This window comes from Osmia lignaria, chromosome 12 (genome assembly GCF_051020975.1).
Source record: "Osmia lignaria lignaria isolate PbOS001 chromosome 12, iyOsmLign1, whole genome shotgun sequence".
In the NCBI taxonomy this organism is placed as follows: Eukaryota; Metazoa; Arthropoda; class Insecta; order Hymenoptera; family Megachilidae; genus Osmia; species Osmia lignaria.
The window spans coordinates 9856130-9875470 of record NC_135043.1 but is presented as its reverse complement, the minus strand read 5'-3'; the positions used below and the strand labels follow the sequence as shown (position 1 = coordinate 9875470).

Here is a 19341-nt window from a genome sequence, read left to right as displayed (position 1 = left end):
TTCTGATCACGGAAGGGTATAGGAAACTTACCTAAGGATTATGTTGGAATAAATTGTTTCGACCGTAGGTGTGCTGGTGGTGAATGTGACGTGGCGAGGGAAGACATACGTGGGTACGTTGCTGGATTGCACTCGCCACGACTGGGCACCGCCAAGGTTCTGCGACTCGCCAACGAGCGATCTAGACGCCCGGACGCCAAAGGGGCGCGGCAAACGCGGTCGTGCCGCGGCGAACGCGACACCCGGCAACGACCTGAGCAACTTTACGGAAACTAGGAGTTCGGTGCATAGCAAATTACGAAACGGTGGCGCGAAAGGACGTCGCGGTGCGCAAGGTTCACCGGCGGCAAGTCCTAGTCCAGCGGCGTTCGTACCCCCGCGACCGGATCCAGCTGCGAAGCGGAAATCTCGCGGTCCCGAAGAAGAGGATAAGAACAAAAGGCGAGCACCGCCACCGACGCCTCCGAGTGGTTCACCGCCGGCGAGTCCGGTGCTGCTCGAATGCCCGGAACCGAACTGCAGCAAAAAGTACAAACACATCAACGGTCTAAAGTACCACCAGAGTCACGCGCACGGCTCGGCGGACGACGACGATACGAAAGAAGGAATCACCAGTATGTCCGAGAACGACGAGAGCAACATCGAGGCTCCGAGTCCGGCGACACCGGTGAAATCGCCGGCCGACAAACCCGAGGGAACTCCACTCAGGCCGGCTAGTCCTCCGACCGGCAACATGCCCCCAGAAACGCCGCCTCCCCCGCCTCGAGTCGCATCGCCGAGCATAGAATCGCCCGCGCCTGTGTTAACCTCGGACAAGAGCATCGTGAAGCCAGGTGTACTCAGATTCGGACAAGACGATTTGCCCGCGCCCCCTCCCTCGATACCGACGTCGGCGAGGCAACCGTCGCTACAGCAACAACAGCAACAGCAGCAATCGTCGAATCAATCGTCGTTGACCGGTTCGAATTCGCCACAAAGTCCGAGCCCTCGACCCAGTCAATCTCCCAGGTCCGTACCCTCGCCCCATCCGAGCGTCAATATTCCTGCCCCTTTGAATATCCCCCAACCGCCGCAACCGTCCCAAATGTCTCAGCATTCGCAACAAAATCCCCTTCTGCAGCCCAGTCCGCAACCGTTGCAGGCCGGTCAACCACCTACGCCGCAACAGCAACAACTTCAAGCGAGTCAACAGTTGCAATCGTCCGTACAACAACAACAGCAGCAGCAGCAGCAGCAGCAGCAGCAGCAACAACAATTACCTCCCGCGCATCAGCTGTCAGTGCAACATTCGTTGTCCGCGCCACTTGGCCAACCGACGCAAGCTCACGTGGTGCAACAGGCTGGATTGCAGCAACAATCGCAACCGACCGGTTTGCAGGGTATCGCGGGTCAGCATCCGGGACTTCAGGGTCTGGCCAACCAGGTATCGCAGCAACAACAGGCTGCCACGCAACCGGGCCATCCGGGTCAGGGTGTACAGTCGCATTTGCAGCAGTATCAAAGCGTGTCGTTGCACGCTAAAATGCCGCAGTTTAAGGTCAAGCCGACCGCGGCTCTCATGCCCGAACAGGACAAGAGCAAAGATCCGAGGTCATCGAAGCCTCAGGGATACAAAAAGAAATCGAGGAAGTCGCCCGGTGGCAGTCCGCATCCTTCGCCGTTGGAAGCACCGATCGTCGACGCCGCCAGGGAAGACGTCCAGAGTCCGGCGTACTCGGACATTTCCGACGACGCGGCGCCCGTTCTCGAAGCGGAACCGGCCGACAAATCGAAGCAGGGTCAGGAGAAGGACGGGAAAACAAGCACGACCGCGCATCTGCCAGCTCACTTCAGCATGTACCCGTACTACGGGCAACCGCCTTACCTGGTGCCGAGCGTTCCGGACAGCAAGCCGATCGATCAGAAGCCGAGCGATTTAACGCCGAAGCAGGAAATGAAACCGCTCAACATACCGCAAATGTCGAGCATGGCCAGTCTACAGGGTGTCGTTTCGGAAAAGGAGAAGAAGGAGCTGAGTCAGTCGGTGCCACAACCGCAACAGCAGTCGCACTATTACGGTGGTTACGGTGGTTACATGCCACCCGGATATCCCTATCAGACAGCGCAGTCCGTATCGCAACAGCAGCAGCAGCAGCAACAACAACAACAGCAGCAGCAACAGCAGATACAGGAGCAAGAGATGCACGAACAGAAAGCAAAGATCAAACAGGAGCCGCAATCGCAGCAGCCTAGTTTGAAGGACAAGCAGCACGAAAATCATCAGATACTGAAAGAGAGCATCGAGATGAAGAGTCAGATGAGCCCGTACCACATGTATCACCACGGGGGACAGAGTCAAAGGAGCGCACCACCGCCCCCACCACCCGGCCCGATGCAGGACGACCGAAGGTATTACCTGTACCCGAGCGATCAAAGGCGGAAGGAAGAATCGAGCAAACAGAGTCAACAAGCGAAGGCACCGCCGCCGAGTCCGAAGCATCAACCGAAACAGGAAAAGCCGCAAGATTTAGGGAAAAACGAGGACTCGAAGAACAAACAGGAAGGGGTTAAGCCAACGATGGAGACGCAAGGACCTCCTCCGCCTCCTACTTCGCAATACGCTTACATACATCCGGGTTACATGCAACCGCAACATTACGGCGCGTTGCCGTTCGACCCAGGTCATCCGGTTTATCGAGGACTCAGCCCGATGTTGGTCCCGGGACCGTACTCCGGTAATCCGTACCTGCATCAGTTACCGAGGTATCACGCGCCGGAGGATCTGAGCAGGCCACCGGGCGGCAAAGCACTCGACTTGCTTCAGCAGCACGCGCAACAGTATTATTCGGCGCACAAGATACACGAACTTCAAGAGCGTGCGCTCAAATCCCCGACCCCGAAAACGTCCGCGGCTTCGGCGAGTCCCTCGTCGGCGGGGCCGACGCCGTCACGACCGCCGAGCGGGCCGCCTAGTTCGGTCGCGGGACCGGGTCCACCGCAACCTCAGAACCAACAACCGACAGCGAAGCAACAGAATCAACCGGGGGGGCAGCAATCGCAGCAACAACAAGCGCCCGTCGACGCTGGGACCGGTACCTTGGCGAAAGACAATAGATCACCCCCGCCCCAACGACACGTGCACACCCACCATCACACGCACGTGGGCCTAGGTTACCCTCTTTTGACCGGACAATACCCCGCCCCTTACGGAGGTAAGCCTCTCGTCAGACCCTGACAGTAAGCATTTAGCCGAGTCGTTTGCGTCCCTTCGAAATACTCTCGAAACTCGGCCTTTTACATTTCCCTCGATTATATCCTACGCCTCCGCTCTCCTCCTCGCTCATTTCCCTTTGCGGTTCGCGCACCCCGTTCTTCCCGAAACAACGCGCGACGCCCGGTGCACCGGTTTTCCGGGACGGCAGGAACGGGTCAAGAGTCGCGTAACGCGCAACGACGAGAACGCTCAAACGATACCCACTTTCTCTCTCTCTCTCTCTCTCTCTTTTCTTACCCACAAATCCTCCCCCAACTATCGCTATATTTTTTTACTCTTTCTTCGCTTCCCTATCCCAATGATTCACGATATTAGTGCACGCGAATGTTCTGCGTTGAAAAAGTGACAATCTATCCGTAGATAATCGAAATTTTTTTCTTGCACTATTTGACGTGTCTAAGCGTTAGGACGAAATACATGTATATATAATTCAGTCGGGACGAATAACTTTAGTCAGTTGTATAGTTTGACGATAATTGATTAGTTGTCGATGAATCACCGGCTAACTTCTTTTTTAATTCTATCGCAACACGTATACAGATGCGTGGGCACACAAACACACATACACACCGAGACTGTGATAATTGCTGATCGTTCAGTGTCCGTATGTACATTTCCTTCCCCCCTCTTCCACGTCCGGAGACTGACCACCTTCGCACGGAGCATCGGTACTCGAGCGCGTTCCTCGGGCTCTTGTTTTCTCTTTCCTGTCGCTTCCGGTGCGTTGCATCGTTCTTCCGCGATTGCTAACTCGTCGTCGTCGTCGTCGCTGCGCGATACTTGGGCTGTGGAGTGGCACGAAATCGCCGAGAAGCGTGTTTTGAGCTAAAAAGACATCATTTTCTTCCCGTCGATGAACGCGAACATGGCGCAGGAGAGAGAAACAAGCGCGTGTGCGATCCTAGAGTGACAAGGATAAAGAGACGAACGAATGTATTAGATCTGTATCGAGGGGTGTCGTTGAACGCGTTCGTAAATGCGAACGCGCGTAAACGACGCTCGATGCTCGGGAACAGTCGAACGAAACGATGGAAGAAAATTAATTAATGGCTCGGCATTTGTTTGTGCATGTGTGTTGCAGCGGCAATGCTGGCGAGTCAGCAGGCCGCCGCGGTAGCCGCATCGGTGATCTCGCCATTCCCGCCCAAGTGACCCGCGGCCCCCGGTCCCGTACTAGCTGCCGGAACAACCGGACCCACCTCCGCACAAAATCATCATACGCCTCATCATCCACCACCAGTCAGCGGTACGACCGCCGCGGGACATCCACACTCTGCCTCCGCTGGCAGGCAACCTTAGGATCGCCTCGACCGAGAGTACAGATAAATTCGTCGCTGCTACCTCTTCTTCGATATCGGTCTCGCATGCTCGCCGCTCTCCATCAGCTTGTACACCACACCGGTTCGCCAGTCTGCCAAACAGCCTATCGTCCTCGTATACCGGCCTCTTACCGGATCTTTTGTCGACACCGGCATCGTCATCCTCGCGATTTCTCACCCATCTTCGTCGTACCTCTCGGATCACCGTCGATCCTGTCGTTTCGTATGTGCCTCGTGTTCCGAGAGAACAGCGCTGTTTCGCATCGACCCGAAACGAACCGAGTCGAAAAGACTGCTTGCCTACCGAGATTGCTGTGTTCTTTCTTTTCTAATAAAAGAATCAACTTTCCGACGATGATAGTAACAGTGATGGTGACGGTGACGGTGAACATAGAGATAAAGCGAATCGCGAATGCGGCCCCGAGAACGTTTATCGATATCAAAGTAAAAAGTAGCATTCGAATAGAGGTGGTAGATGCGTAAGAACGTTGCGGCTATTCCAAGGATGACGGTTTCGCGTCGGTTCGTTGAAATTCGGACCGATGCTGCCTGTGGGATAAGGAAGAAATTTGTACATCCACCGATTCGCAGACAAACGGAAAACGATTCCGTGCAAGACGTAACGAACCGACTGTTCGAACGAATTCCACAAACGGACGAGCTGCATACCCGAGATCTCGTTACGTTAGACTGACTGATCCTCACTGAATGGTGGTTGAGGGAGAGGAGGAGAGACGATCGTAGTAAAATTCCTCGTACCGCGAACCTTATAGTAGGAAAATATACGAAGCTTCGACGTAACCGCGAACCAATTCGATTTTTCTTCGATGCGAGAGAGCGTGCCTCAAGCCGATGACTTCGCGCACTCGTCTAGTATCGAATCGAGGCAACATTTTTATTATTGCACTTAGAAGAGAACGTAGAAGAGCGTGTGCGAATGTTTAAAAAAGAAAACAAAAAGGAAAATTCAGGCGCGCCTGTAAGCGTGCGTATCGCGTATTTCGCGCCACTCGATACGTATTTATACGACGTATGGGAATACGTTCGATCGAGAACGTTGTGTATAACGGTAAAATAATAGATCGTTGTATTTTATTGTATAAAAAAAAAGATTGCTAATCCGCAGACACATTTTTCTAGAAAAAAAAAAAAAAAAAATTCTATTAATTCGCGAACGACACGATTCTTAGACGATTTGATTACCGATTATTATCGATTAAGAAGTATATAATGTCGGTGACGATATCAAAAAGTAAAAAAGAAAAAAAATGGAAAAAAGAAGAGAAACACGATGATACATGTCGCGTAAGGTCGTGTACGAACGATAAAATGAAATAAGGATTCTAAATAACGATAACGCGGCGGTAAGTGATGATTGTACATTGAATACGCTAGAATGCTATTTGTTTACTAAAATAACAGTAGTTAATGTGGTGCGAATTTTAGTAAAGTGTGAGCGAAAGTGTAATTTTTGTGCGCTTGTACGTATGTGTGTGCTTGTACGCGCGGATCGAGCGGGATATAATGTGTGCATGAAAAAGAGAGAAGCAAATGAAACAGATAAGACTAATTAACGAAAAAAAAAAAAAAGAGGGAAAAGCTACTAGGATATACATACATATGCGCCACGGTGATACATACACGCATAGTATCCTGGCGATTACCTAACGTTAGTTCAGTAACGATTATTATCATTGTATCTTTTATTACGATTATTCATTAATAATTATCGGTTCCATTATTTTATCATCGCGTCGTCGCTAAGAGAGATGAAAGCGTTGTACGAACGATTGGTAAAACGCGTTGCCAAGAATCGGGAAAATAGTTTTATCGTGCCGTGCATAGTGTTGCAAAATGCCAAATAAAGTAAAAGAGAGCAAGGCGTGTTTTTTAATTCGAACATAATAAAATGGCGATATTCGTTTAGCCGAAATTGGCGGTGAAACGGCAAGACAACCGTCGTCTCAGTTTTAATGAGGCGCACTCGGAAATAAGGAGATTCGGGCGGGCTTTATAATAAATGCTGGTGCTGTGCTGTGATTTTTATAAAAACAAACAAGAAAAGTGGTCAGAAAAAAAAAAACGAGAAAAAGATGAGGGAGAGAGAAAGATGATAGGAGGGAAAAGTGGAAAAATCTTGACGAATTTTTATGAAAATATACAGATAGCCTAAGTACCTGGACCTGCCCTGCACTCCCCCACGAAACGTAACGCGAATAGAACGATGAACGAAGAGAACTAAGGGAAAAAGAAACATGGAAAACGAACTTGTACGAATTGTGTATAGGCTGTAAAGTGTATTTACTTTTAAACAGAAATTTAATATAGATCGTTAAACTTTAATCGAGCGAGGAAAGGAGCTGTCTCCAATCGTCGATTATTTGCAGATTCTCGCGGGAAGATCTCTTTTTGTTTTGGCAGGCAATCGTTTATTTTAAAGGACGTATCAGGAACGGTCATCATTTCATCCAAGCTTTGATCCCTGTTTTTCGTTTCACCGGCTTCTCTTCACTCGTCCAATCGTTGTTATACTTCTTACGAGGTTCTTCGACTCCCTATTAGCGTAAACGAGAAAAGAAACAAACGAATCTAATTAGTAGCAATCGGAGACAACCTCCTACTAACGATTATATTCTAGCGAGTACTGCGTATTTGCCACGATGTTGCATAATCCATTGAAAAGAATCCTCGAACGAGTAAATTAAACAACATCATCAAACGGACTGAACTATAACGTAACGTAACGTAATAAACAAGGACCCGTATTCTCGTCTCCTTTTTTTTTTTTTTTTAGAATGATAAAAATAGTGAGTCGTTGCGCTTTATATATTATACACTTCGAATATATGGATATACGAGTAACATTACGTACAGAAGCAAATACAAAAATGCAGGCATCTTGTCGTTAAATTGTAAGATATTGTGTTCAAACTCCAGAATGTACTCCGATCCCTTCCTCAGACTACTATATATTAAATATATTGTGCACTATGCTCCAACTTGTCCATACGAATAAATATACTGAGAAAATCTGATTATACGGTATACCCGATCGTTATTGTAATCCTCTGATGAGATTCGCGTTTTTTAACTTGTTACATGGAATTTTTTAAAAATCTCGTTACTTATTTTTTTCATTTTTGTATTAAACTGTCTAACAATATCCTACATACTACTACTACATTTATATTGTAATTGTACATATGATAATTTTATTTGATACTCGAAACAAATTTGAAAATTGTATTTTACAACATTATCGATTGAGAACCTCTGTTAGGATCGATAATCGACACGTGTAAACACGAAAGAGGTGCGCTAGGTGCACAATCATATATCGTATATACCGCAGTTCACCAGAGTCCATAACTGCGAAAAGACCAGTTTTCGTTCTTTGCGCTTCTCCAGTACGCATCTTCGCCCTGATTGGCGATACTTCCAAACGAAGTGGAAAGCGATTAGCAGAGAGCTCGCTGCGTTCCCCCACCATCTTCCAACCTGTGCGTCGCAGTTATGGACTCTGGTGAACTGCGGTATACATGTTTTTATTTTTCTAATACGATTTGTTCATTTTATAAACGCATTCTAATTATTTTTAAGTCTTCTAGCGTCAATAGATGTATAATAGATTCGTAAAATATAGTGTCACATCGACTGAGGTTATATTTTATAGGAATACTACGGTTTATAGGTTATGCTTTATAACCTAAATACCTGTATTCTTCTGACATTAGAGACTCCCTTGGATTCAAGTAGTAGTGGAGATTCTGTACGTAATGAAACATGAATTTACTCGTGCACCTCGTTTGAAAAAGAGTCTCGAATAAGAACAACCGTTTCCCCCTGTAAAATGGACGAGGTAGATTACAAGTTAGACTCAGGGAATCCTGTTTTGATATCGCACGTGAGTTGCTCAGCATTTTGTAAAAATCTACATTATTGTTGTTAAAAATGTAAATTATTGTTGTTTTTTACACATTTTCATACAGGCAATATCGAAGCTTTTCGATTCCATTAAGAAAAAAAAGAACGATCAACAGACGGATCATGTTTCAAAGGTAATGTAAATTTCGCTTCTTCGATTACCATACGATCATCAACGTTCTGTTAATCGTGCCAATTTTAATAGACAGCTGAATTTAAATTACTGTTAACCAAGCGAGATAGCGGAGATACTGTACTTAGTATATCCGCTTGTCAAGGCTTAATCGCGCTAGTAGAAAATGGATTATGGGATATTAGCGAAGCACTATCTACCTTCACGTCGAGTCTTTCCTCTATACGGTGTGTATATAAATTTAACTGACTCTAATTCTATTTTTGTAATAACATACATGTATCATGCATTTCAGAAATTATACGGTTGCTGCCACGGCCCTAAGTCGCTTATTAATACTGGATCTCAAGTATGATAAAGAAAATAAAATCATGTACCCATTTACTTTGCATGTACCACAGCATCCGTTTATAATGATTTTAACTCGGGATAAACGGAGCTGGCAAACTGTATTAAATCAAATGATGTTCATTATGAATCATCCGGATCCTCGGTATGTATGTCGGTATACATATATATATATATTTCTACAAAGATATGGATACATAGATTGAATTTAAATGTTTCAGAGTTAAAGAAAGCTGTATAGAAATGTTACGTCCCGTATTCTTGTATATTTTATGTAATCCCTCTGTGGATTCTGTGGACTGCTGTATGCAACAAGCATGGCAACTATTAATCAAATCAAAACATAGTATACATTTGCAGACTGAAACTTTACTGTGGCTGTGCACAGCTGAAACTTACTCCTGTATAAATGCAAACTACAGATTCTTAGAACTTTCAGAGAAAGCTTTATTAGAGAAGAATAAAGAATATTGTACAGCTTTGTTACCAATGATGGCATCTATGATCATACAACTGCTAAAACAAGGATCCGACCCGAAACCAAATTTCGATGCTATGTCTAGTATCATAAATTACTGTGACAGACGTATAGCAGATCTTGCGTTAGTATTGATGGCGGAAATAATTGTTTCGTGCCCAGCTATCTACTTGTACAATGCTATGCAGATGTGTAGGTATTTTTAATCTAGCAAGCATTTCGCATTTCTATCCATTTTACATGTTGTTCGTTATGTTACAGGTGTACTTATAACGAGTAAACTGTGCTGTAGTGATATTTTCTTAAACGTTTTGCTAGCATCTATTTTAAAATGGATGGCATATCCATCCGTGCTATGTTCGGACGCTTTGGACGTGGCAAGAGATTTAATACAAACAATGTTCGCTAAAGCAAAACCTACGGAAAACAACGGCACGATATTTTCAAGTAGAATATTTACAGTATTTACTTACTCCGACTCGCATATTCAATTTTATACCGAAATCATACGTTGTTTAACTGTCTGGAAAGTAAACGATGTTATATCGTGGTTGAAGGGTATGTTAAATGTACCGTTCGACTTGAAAGATAAATGTAAATTATTGATATCTGGTCTTCTGTTGCAAACACACGAGCCGCAGGTGACCGAGTTCTGTTGTAACGTACTCATTGATGTCGCAAAAGACAACAAAGACTTTGGATCGCACGTGTTGTCATTGGTACTGCATAAATTAACAAAGTCTAGAAGCAGTTTAGAATCCAAATGTTTATTACTCGCGATGCCAGAACTCGTTATTACCAAAGGAAACATTCCAATCATTACTCACACATTGGATACGCTGTTAAACGGTGGCAAACAATTGAAATATTTTACTATCGAATTGTACCTAAGGACACTTAAGAAAGAACCAAGATGTCACAGATTTGTGTCTACCGCGATAATTCGAATGATAAAAAGCGATCTGTCCTGGTGCTCGGATGCAACTTGCACAAGAGCTATGAAGTATGTATGTGAAAATTATCCCGAACACGGTGAGAAACTGGTACCGTTGATATCGCAAATATTGAACCGTTCTACGAACATGAACGGAGGAACTGCGAGTGCACTCGCGCTCAAATGTATATCCGCTCTTTGCAAAGCGTCGATAACAGATATCTGTTCGACTTTGAAAGTGCTGGCTCCTAAAATGGAGAAAGAGAAACGTCCTATTGTTTTAGAAAGCTTGTGCGAAATGTTTGGCGACATCACATCGTATCCATCGTCTCAACACGCTGAAGAATACGATGCATTGATCAACAACGTTGTATCAAAACTGTGGCAATACACATTGCATAACGACATCAAAGTCATCGAGGCTGCATTTAAAGCGCTAGCTTCCTATCGGCTGGAACAGATTCCCTTAAAAGCATTGCCAGCAGAATTTAGGAAAGATCTTGTATTACCAGCTGCATACGCGAAAACGCCAATTGATGCAGCCAGGAAGCCGGAAGATGTACTTCCGTACATACCTGCCACTTGTTGGATTCAGATGCTTCAAAGGGTAAATAAAATGGCTTTGACATCAGCTGGAAATCTTTTAGTTTCTTTAATAACCGAAGAAGTGAATGGTTTTCGATCTGGAATCTACGTCTGGCCTAAAGGTGATCCAAATAACTTCAAATATTTACCAGAGAAAAGTGTAATAAGAGGCGTCGGTGAATATTTGAGACGGTGTGACAAATCCGATTCCAGTAATCATCGTATAATTATTGAATGTTTGCGAATATTTGCTAACAAATATCCAAAACCATTGCCCAATATAAATTGGAGTTTTCTTAACGATATCATTGATATATCGTTCGAAGCCAAGAAATACGTTCTCTCAATCGCGTGTCGTCACGCAACGACATCTCTGTCTGCCAAATCCTTTATAGAAAATTATCTGTTAATTTACAAGTCTGTGGATGACGCGAACTTAGCTTGTAAAAGCAACGAGTACGCTATACTGTATACGCACCTCCATGATTTGTGCCAAGCTGTACAACCAAATTTCCTTAAACCATTCTTGGAAGTCACATTGGAGTATGTAATTGAAAAGATGAATATTGAGAACAAAGAATCGACAGAGTCGTTTCAATGCATCATGTCTTCATACGCGCAGGCATTGAGAAATCAGGAAACGTACGATGCCAATTCTACATTACTGTCTACTGTACTGGAAAAACTTTTAGACAAAATAGATTTGACCTGCAATCGTTTTGAGTCTTATTTTACAGCAGCTTTAGAATTGTCGATAACGCATCTGGAACGAATGACGTCCCCTAAAGTGTGGTGGGAGGTAACACCTTGTAAATTAAGAAATGCCATTGCAATCAGGGCTCAATTAGCTTTGAAGAAGGTTTCCGACTCTCCTTTAACTTGGTTAAACGAGATCATCGACGACGTTGCATCGTTGACTAGGTAAAATTATCAATTATAATTTGTCTTTCAAATAATACAAATGAAAATTTATTTTTTACATCTTTTATTAAAGCGTACAAACTTATTTTCTCGAGATTATGCAAAAAGTGCAGGCTCAAATGCGATTTGATAAGTCCAGTATAAACTGGGTGATAGACTTCACAACTCAGATGCAAGGACTTTTGATGGAGTCTCAAAATCATTGTGATAAAGTACAATTTTATTGCGATGTTTTATTTGTTTCCGTCGTTAGCTTGTCCGGTATAAATGATATGTTAATGAAACAAGATTTATTGATTTCATCGCGAGATGATCGAGTACAATTATTTCCTGAAGCTCTGATGGTTCTTTTAAACAGACAGGATTGGAGGCATGCAATTCCACAGGTATTTACGCTTACTTTTATTAATAAAATACTGTAATTAGTTGAACGACCTTTTGTTCAAAAAGAATCATACAACAGTTAACAAATTTTTTTATCGCGCCTCTTAGATTATGGAATGGTTGAATCATATGAGAACTAGCCCTATTTCTAGTACATGTAAGTTCACGTTTCATCGATCGTTAATATGTTTAAAACACAACGCGTATTATAAAGAGGTATGGACTAAATATTTATCTATTAAGACTGACATCAACGTCTGATTGTAAGTTGTACATTTTAGAAGCAAACAATTTTTATAATAAATTGTCTGCTCGTAATAACTGAAATTATAATATAAGAAATCATAATTGTTTCATGTGTAATACATGCTACATATACTAATGTATAATATAATTTCACTTACTTGCAGTTTCACGTAACCCGACGTTTAGCAATAATGAATGAACATTTCGTCACATGTGATGTATGTGACGATTTTCATAATGCTAAACAGATGTTTCGCTATTATCTAGAGCCATGACCGTTAATGTGTTCGGTCGCGAGCCAGTTAATATTTGATCCTCCGGTAATTTCATTCTCGGTTCCAACACGTTCCGTTTCGTTTCAACGTTCTTTTTTATAGGCGTACGACTCGGACTAGATTTCCTACTACTTGGATAGGATTTTAATAAACGAGCTCTAAACAAACGGATAAGATCAAATTTTTACTTGTTGCTTTAATTTTAAAGAGATGGTAGTTTCAGAGTTCAAACTTACGCGTCCATTAACTTGAGAAACAAACGTGTATATACTTGGTACTCTTCATCTCCAAATTCTGTTGGATCATGACGTGCATGTTCATACAAATCACAGAACTGATGGATCAATCGTTGTCCAGTTCCATTCAGTGGAGTGGCTAATGTAGCAAGTAAATATGCTCTCAGATTTTCAGATGGATGTCTTTTTAAACAACTATCATATTTAGTAATTTCAGCTTCTGCAAAGGGATACATTAAAAATCAAATTACATTTGAAATTTCAAGTTTAATGTAACAAGTTTATAATTACCTAAAATTTTAACATCATCTACAGCTTTCAATCTATAGTAATGGGGTGGAACTTGCCCTCGGGGAGTTACGATAAATCGAGGATCGCTGATAAGTGGCGGATCGTACTGAATTCTTGGGATTACTTCTATTCTTCTTTCGATTTCCTTCTTGAGGGACTAAGTATCAATGTAAATGTGAACATACATACATATACATATAAAATTAACATGCATTGAACGCTCCAATATATATAGATAATACATTATTTTAAAAGATTAGTCAATTTTCAAATTAGATAAAAGATAAGCGGTTGCAACTTAACCTTTAGGAACATTCGTACCTTACGCGCATCATGTCCAATCGGAATATGAGGACCGCGACGTGATCGCAATGCAAATCTCATAATTTGTCGTTTTGCAAAAATGAACAATAATAATATTGTTAATACTCCAGCTGCAATAAATATCACTATCGTTACACCCGATAGTTCCTCTGTCATGTTTACCTACAGCGTATGCATTGGTATACATATAGATATACATGTATGTGTTGCACACATGCGTAGACAGGATGAATCGGTATTACAGTGTTCAATTTGAAAAAAAGAAATAATTTTATAAAACATAAATAATATGTGAAATGTTTGCATTACATTAATATTATATATTGCTTACAATATATATCCTATGTAGCATTTAACATATTTTGTATAGGTTTTTTAAATAATGTCTGGTTGATATTGGCCATTTCCCTTAACAACTGCTTTTGTTGCTCTGAAAAATGTACGTTCATTTTTATAAATGATAATATAAGCTTTCCAAAATCTTTGTTTCGGGCAAAATCAAATGCTCTTTTTGATAATAATTGAATAAGTTTGTCATTTGTGGTGGTGTCTGTTTTGGTTGATATTAGATTATGTAATATAGGAAGATGCCATAATTTAAGTTCTTTCACATGTGACAGATATTCCCTGCAAAAAATAGTATAGATTGTTCATGATAGTATAGATTAGTTAAAGTGTGATCAATCAATTATGAATACTTACATAAGGAGAGTAATATTTCTTTCTGGTTCAAAGGCATTTATGATAGCATTGACAATTGTTGTATCTTTCAAGTCAACATTTAACAGAGGAATAAAAATCAACTCTTTAACATCATTTGGATACTTTTTAACATACTCACTGATAACAGATATTAGCAATCTTGAAGGCTCTTCTAAGGCAATTATCTGCAACAGGATTTTAAAAATGTTAATACTATTTGTTGCATGAATATTTTATGTGAAAATAAATTACCTTTGGTAATAACAAATGGCTATGAAAAACTGTTCCATATTTGATTTGTTGTTCCAAAGTTACATTATTCAGAGAACAGTACAGATTGTATGTCCCTAATGTACTTAGTTTCTTTTCTAAATCACAGACCACTTCTAATAATTCCTTGTCTGTTAAATTTTCTAATTGACTTAAATCTAATTTTCCATTAGGTTGCTCTAATCCTTCCAACAGACATTCAGTGATATCATATTTTTGTTGTATAGATTCTTCCTTAGCCTCTTTCTCAAGATTTATATCAACTTGTGTAAAATAAAACTGAGTAGATGGGAATTGATCAAGTGTCTTAGACAAAATGCCATTATTATCTACATTGCTTTCATTTACAATTTCTTCTTTATCTGTACTTGTTTCTTGAGATGTATCTTCCTCTTCTTCATTTTCTTCTTTTTCTTCCCCTTTCTTTTCAATAATAAATTGTCAAATATTTGTAATTTTCTGAATAATAATAATAATACAAACCTTTCCTATTACAGTTTCCCACAAAGGATCGCTATTCAATGTATCTTCTTTTAATTTTTCTTTAATTATGTTTAATTTTTCCAGAGTACCCTGTGATAGTGTATAATTCTTCAAAATATTTGGATGATACATAATTTCATAGAATGATCAAATTAAGTAGTTTATCTGTAAAATCGTGCAATGTATTTGATTTGCGGTGTCTCAGATTGCACAAAATGCATTGCACGTCACGAATCGACGGCTCAGTTGTCTTAAAGAATGGGCGTTAGTATGGAGCTCGTCAATTAAGAGGTTAAGGTCGGAATAATAGAACGGACACTAAACAATGTTATGCGACAATTATTCTGCGTTAACAAGTTAACAATTTCTTAGAAGACAAGGTAGGCTTTTTACGTAAACAGTAGAAAAGAAATATTTCAATTTAAAAACATAGAAATCAACGTATTGCGATTTGAAATCTTTTTGACATTAAACAAATTGAAATATTTTAAACATAACATACGGTTTATACATGCTCTACATATGAATGTTTAATATTACAGTATCTTATACTCTAATTAATCAAGTTTTGACATTGAGCACAGTATCTGAAACCTGTTGCGCATGATTTTTATATTGTATAAAATGGAATGTTTCTTGGTGTCGAAACATAAAAAATTTATGAATACAATATATTTTAAATTAACGATAGCTATGTTATTAATAAATTTTTTTTCGTTTAACATTTACAGATTCTGTGTATAATCTGCGTAATTGTTACTTAGCCGCATCAAAGGAGAGCTGATTTCATTTGTGAAAAACCCAAATCAATGCGAGGTCATAAAAAATACTGACTGCATAAATATGGATGAATTTCCCATTTGCTATAAAATTTATTCTATTTATCTTTAGTTTGCAACCCTGTCGATGACAAAATACACGATAATGTGTAATTGAGTGTTTAAACTTTCGCATTACAAGCGTTGTTGATACGACGAGTAGTGTAATTACAAAGAAATTAGAAGCTCATTAAAATCAAACGTTTCAAGATTTATTACGATAGTCTCATATTTTCAAGAGAAACTTGACGTATGAACAAGAGTGACGAAAAAAAAAAAAATTTTTTTTGTTAATGACTGGTGTATGTAGATATTAAGATAAGGTGAGCAAATGAGTGTCTTCTCTTATTTGATTTATCTTTTCATCCGTACGATACGGAGAATTGAAACATGGTATAATAAATAAATTAAGAAAATGGAAAAGATAACTCAAGCAACCATATTTTATATTCCATTCTCTTTTTTTAAATGTTAGTTTAATCTTGAATATCATATTTTTTAGAAAAAGAAGAGCATTTTATTTTCATCCCGAGTTTGAAGAAAATGCCGATATTATCGCAATTATCTCGACGATTTAGTATGTTAACAACCGATGCAAAACCTGATCCACCGCGCATAAGGATCGAAGGATATACGCACAATCTAAATTCTAATACAGAGAACGAGAAAGTAGAAACAAAATCAAAATTAGCTCCTATTACTCCAGAAGTAGAATTCGAGGAAAACGATGTAACATCGGAACGAACGAAATCTGTATTAAACGATGCGATACCAACAAATGCTAATCCTTCCTCCACTAAACAAAACTTCGACGATACAAATTATTCTGCGACTGATGAGAAACAACATAAAGGACCAAATGTTAAAACAAAAAAGAAGTCGAAACAGTACAGATATTGTAAGCATAATTTATTCCAACTGGTTTATTTATGGACTAAATACATCATTTCCTGTTTCACAGCACAAGGAGCACACGTTGTGAACTATAATATAATTAATTCGAATGGAGTGAAAATTGGTCCGAAGACCAGTTATATTTGCAATATTAATCAATTTTCTTCGAAAGACGCGGAAACATCGGAAGAAAGAGGGTCGAAAGTAGAAGTTCGTCAGATGCCGGCGAATATCAAAGATTTGTGTGCTTCTACAGCGGAAATTAATTTAGAGGATATATTTATCATTAAAACTTACATGGGACGGGGTTGGAGGGACGTTGCTAGAAAGTTATTATATTCGGATGGACAAATTGATCAATTCGAAGAGAATTACAGATTCAGAGGGATAGGCGAAGTAAGTTGTCTATATAAAAAAAAATTATATATCATATAATAATATTATAATTCTCTTTTCAGGTAGTATATCAAATACTCCTTGATTGGAAACAAGCAAACACGAAGGATGCAGAAATTGGTAAGTTAGTAAAGGTATTATGGACTTGTCGCGAATACGATTGCGCGGAACAGCTAGTTTCCACCCGAAAAAATTTGGAGTAATTATTTTCTATTGGGTGTATATACTTACATATGTATATACGATATATTATAAGTATATTAAAATAATAATGTGTACCATTATTACAATGGACAAATTTTTTATTATAAATGTAATGATATTATAAATCAGTGTAATCTGCACCGATTACATTGCATATATACAAAATAAAAATATACAAATCTAAATTAACAATCAATTTCTTAATACTTAAACGACCGCATCTCAGCATTGAAACACGAGAAATCTCGTGAGCGGTCGTTTAAGTGTTAATTCGTCGGATCCGCCGTAACTTCGGGTAAAGGACATACTGGTGACGGTGTAGTTTTCTCGTCCATTTTCTTATCAAAAATCTGTTTTTTACAATCTTCAAATTCTGTTAACATTTCGTCAAGATTTTTGTTTCCATCCAATACCAAAACCGGTGCTGGTACGGTGAATAACGTTCGATGATACAGCCATTCATCGTGAATATCGTGAATCTGCTTCAAATACTCTAATGATACACAATTTTCTTCCTTTCTTGCTCTTGCTTTCATTCTCTGATATACAACTTCTGGGGATGTTCTTAAATACACTGTTTCAAAATAATAATAATTAATAATCTGAAATAAAATGTTACACGTTTTCGTGAAAGATATATATTACCTATTAAATTTGTTTCTATATTAGCACATTTAATGCACCAGTCATACCAATCTTCCAAAATCATTACTTCTACATCACGCAATATTTTTGTGCGCTTCATGTTTTCTATAAAACACCTTGCACTATATACAGATCTTTCCATAACTTTATAAGGTAGTGGAGTTTTATATGTATGCAGTTGAAGCATAGTTAATTGGACATAGGATTGAAATAAAAAAGCATAACGCGAAGGATCACTGTACATTAATTCCTAAACATTTTCAACAAATTAATGTTAATATTATATTGTTACTGTAAACATAAATATTACATTTTTACAATTAATTTTACAGAAACTTACTAATAGATTTGTTCCACCTACATCTCTCCAAAGATCTACTGGTTCCTCTAGAATTGTTGTGTTTTTAAATTTTTTAAAATGTCTTAGAAATGTTGTTTTACCACTACCTATGTTTCCCTCTATACATACTGTAAATGGTCGTTTGGACAATTTACAAGTGGAATTGATGATATTTGTTAGCATTTTGGTCACTGATTTAGCTAATAAAACAGTGAGATATAATGATTAATTCACTTTTCTTATTATTGAATAGATATATTGATTTGTGGGAAGGAGTCAATATAATACATTAAAATGTTCCAGACACAAAAATTAAATAGATATTTAGAATCTTTAATTGAATTACTGAAATACTTAAAAAATTAAGGACTCAAATTTAATCAAGTCCTCAAGAATATCACTTTGTGAGAGTTTTAAATACATAACCTCAACAAAATTCAAGGATATAGCAATAAATACGGCTAACTATACAATACGTAAAAACTAAGTTAGGTATGATAAAAGTATTCGTGTGATCTACTGATCTTTTCCCGCGCGAATTACAGTATATATATATATTACTTTGTGGAGGTGTCATGCAAATGCTTTAGAGAGGGGATAAGCACACTCCTAACCTAACGTGTACTTAACTTGTCGGCTATTCTTATGTTACTTTTAATTATTTTAGATCATGACTGATTATTTGTGAAATTGAAGTTTACCTAACAAAGTTATGATGATCTAATTTAATTGTTATACTATATTTATATTAAAAGATAAAGATTATAAACTAATTTTTCTACGCCGGTAGGTTACTTTTGTACAAAGATAACCACGGAATACTTGCATCATAGATATACGATATATCCATTATTGAAATCAACGAGAGATCGTGTCTGTCATTTGACGCGTTCGTTCTGCGCATGATTCGACTGCGCAGGTTCCGTCTGCGCATGGTT

The 19341-nt window shown here is 39.7% G+C and overlaps 6 protein-coding genes across 18 annotated transcripts in view; 3 read left to right on the top strand and 3 right to left on the bottom strand.

The window, feature by feature from the left end:
- LOC117602734 (uncharacterized) overlaps nucleotides 1-6172 on the top strand; it is a 169850-nt gene extending 163678 nt beyond the window's left edge. For all 11 annotated transcript variants that reach the window (XM_076691121.1, XM_034321091.2, XM_034321102.2 and 8 more), the window contains exons 4-5: nucleotides 69-3191; nucleotides 4335-6172. In XM_076691121.1, the coding sequence (XP_076547236.1) occupies nucleotides 69-3191; nucleotides 4335-4405 (3194 nt within the window). In that variant the 3' untranslated portion in view covers nucleotides 4406-6172. The remainder of the gene's footprint in view (nucleotides 1-68; nucleotides 3192-4334) is intronic.
- Nucleotides 6173-6806: 634 nt separating this feature from the next.
- Nucleotides 6807-12317, top strand: LOC117602956 (focadhesin). Its single transcript, XM_076691129.1, has 8 exons — nucleotides 6807-8105; nucleotides 8307-8476; nucleotides 8562-8630; nucleotides 8702-8856; nucleotides 8925-9122; nucleotides 9199-9647; nucleotides 9717-11895; nucleotides 11969-12317. The coding sequence occupies exons 2-8, from the start codon at nucleotides 8423-8425 to the stop codon at nucleotides 12315-12317; spliced, it is 3453 nt and encodes a 1150-aa protein (XP_076547244.1). The 5' UTR covers nucleotides 6807-8105; nucleotides 8307-8422.
- Nucleotides 12318-12452: 135 nt separating this feature from the next.
- LOC117602967 (protein C1orf43 homolog) lies at nucleotides 12453-14147 on the bottom strand. The gene is made up of 6 exons (XM_034321603.2): nucleotides 13983-14147; nucleotides 13649-13813; nucleotides 13328-13484; nucleotides 13037-13256; nucleotides 12684-12958; nucleotides 12453-12600 (listed from the first exon to the last, which is right to left on the bottom strand). The coding sequence occupies exons 1-5, from the start codon at nucleotides 14001-14003 to the stop codon at nucleotides 12766-12768; spliced, it is 756 nt and encodes a 251-aa protein (XP_034177494.2). The 5' UTR covers nucleotides 14004-14147; the 3' UTR covers nucleotides 12453-12600; nucleotides 12684-12765.
- On the bottom strand, nucleotides 13993-15240 carry LOC117602965 (uncharacterized). Its single transcript, XM_034321598.2, has 4 exons — nucleotides 15107-15240; nucleotides 14606-15046; nucleotides 14354-14538; nucleotides 13993-14278 (listed from the first exon to the last, which is right to left on the bottom strand). Exons 1-4 carry the CDS (start codon nucleotides 15236-15238, stop codon nucleotides 13993-13995), a joined length of 1044 nt encoding a protein of 347 aa, XP_034177489.1. The 5' UTR covers nucleotides 15239-15240.
- A 103-nt stretch (nucleotides 15241-15343) lies between these two features.
- imd (death domain-containing immune deficiency protein) lies at nucleotides 15344-17567 on the top strand. Its single transcript, XM_034321437.2, has 5 exons — nucleotides 15344-15486; nucleotides 15838-16247; nucleotides 16427-16822; nucleotides 16886-17214; nucleotides 17277-17567. The coding sequence occupies exons 3-5, from the start codon at nucleotides 16468-16470 to the stop codon at nucleotides 17415-17417; spliced, it is 825 nt and encodes a 274-aa protein (XP_034177328.2). The 5' UTR covers nucleotides 15344-15486; nucleotides 15838-16247; nucleotides 16427-16467; the 3' UTR covers nucleotides 17418-17567.
- Nucleotides 16608-19308, bottom strand: dnk (deoxynucleoside kinase). Of its 3 annotated transcripts, none has more exons than XM_034321602.2 (4): nucleotides 19230-19308; nucleotides 18404-18603; nucleotides 18064-18313; nucleotides 16608-17992 (listed from the first exon to the last, which is right to left on the bottom strand). In XM_034321602.2, exons 2-4 carry the CDS (start codon nucleotides 18584-18586, stop codon nucleotides 17685-17687), a joined length of 741 nt encoding a protein of 246 aa, XP_034177493.1. In that variant the 5' UTR covers nucleotides 18587-18603; nucleotides 19230-19308; the 3' UTR covers nucleotides 16608-17684. The 3 variants fall into 3 exon arrangements, with proteins under 3 accessions (XP_034177493.1, XP_034177491.1, XP_034177490.1); XM_034321600.2 differs by having other exon boundaries at nucleotides 19105-19244; XM_034321599.2 differs by lacking the exon at nucleotides 19230-19308 and adding an exon at nucleotides 18965-19106.
- Nucleotides 19309-19341: the final 33 nt, after the last annotated feature.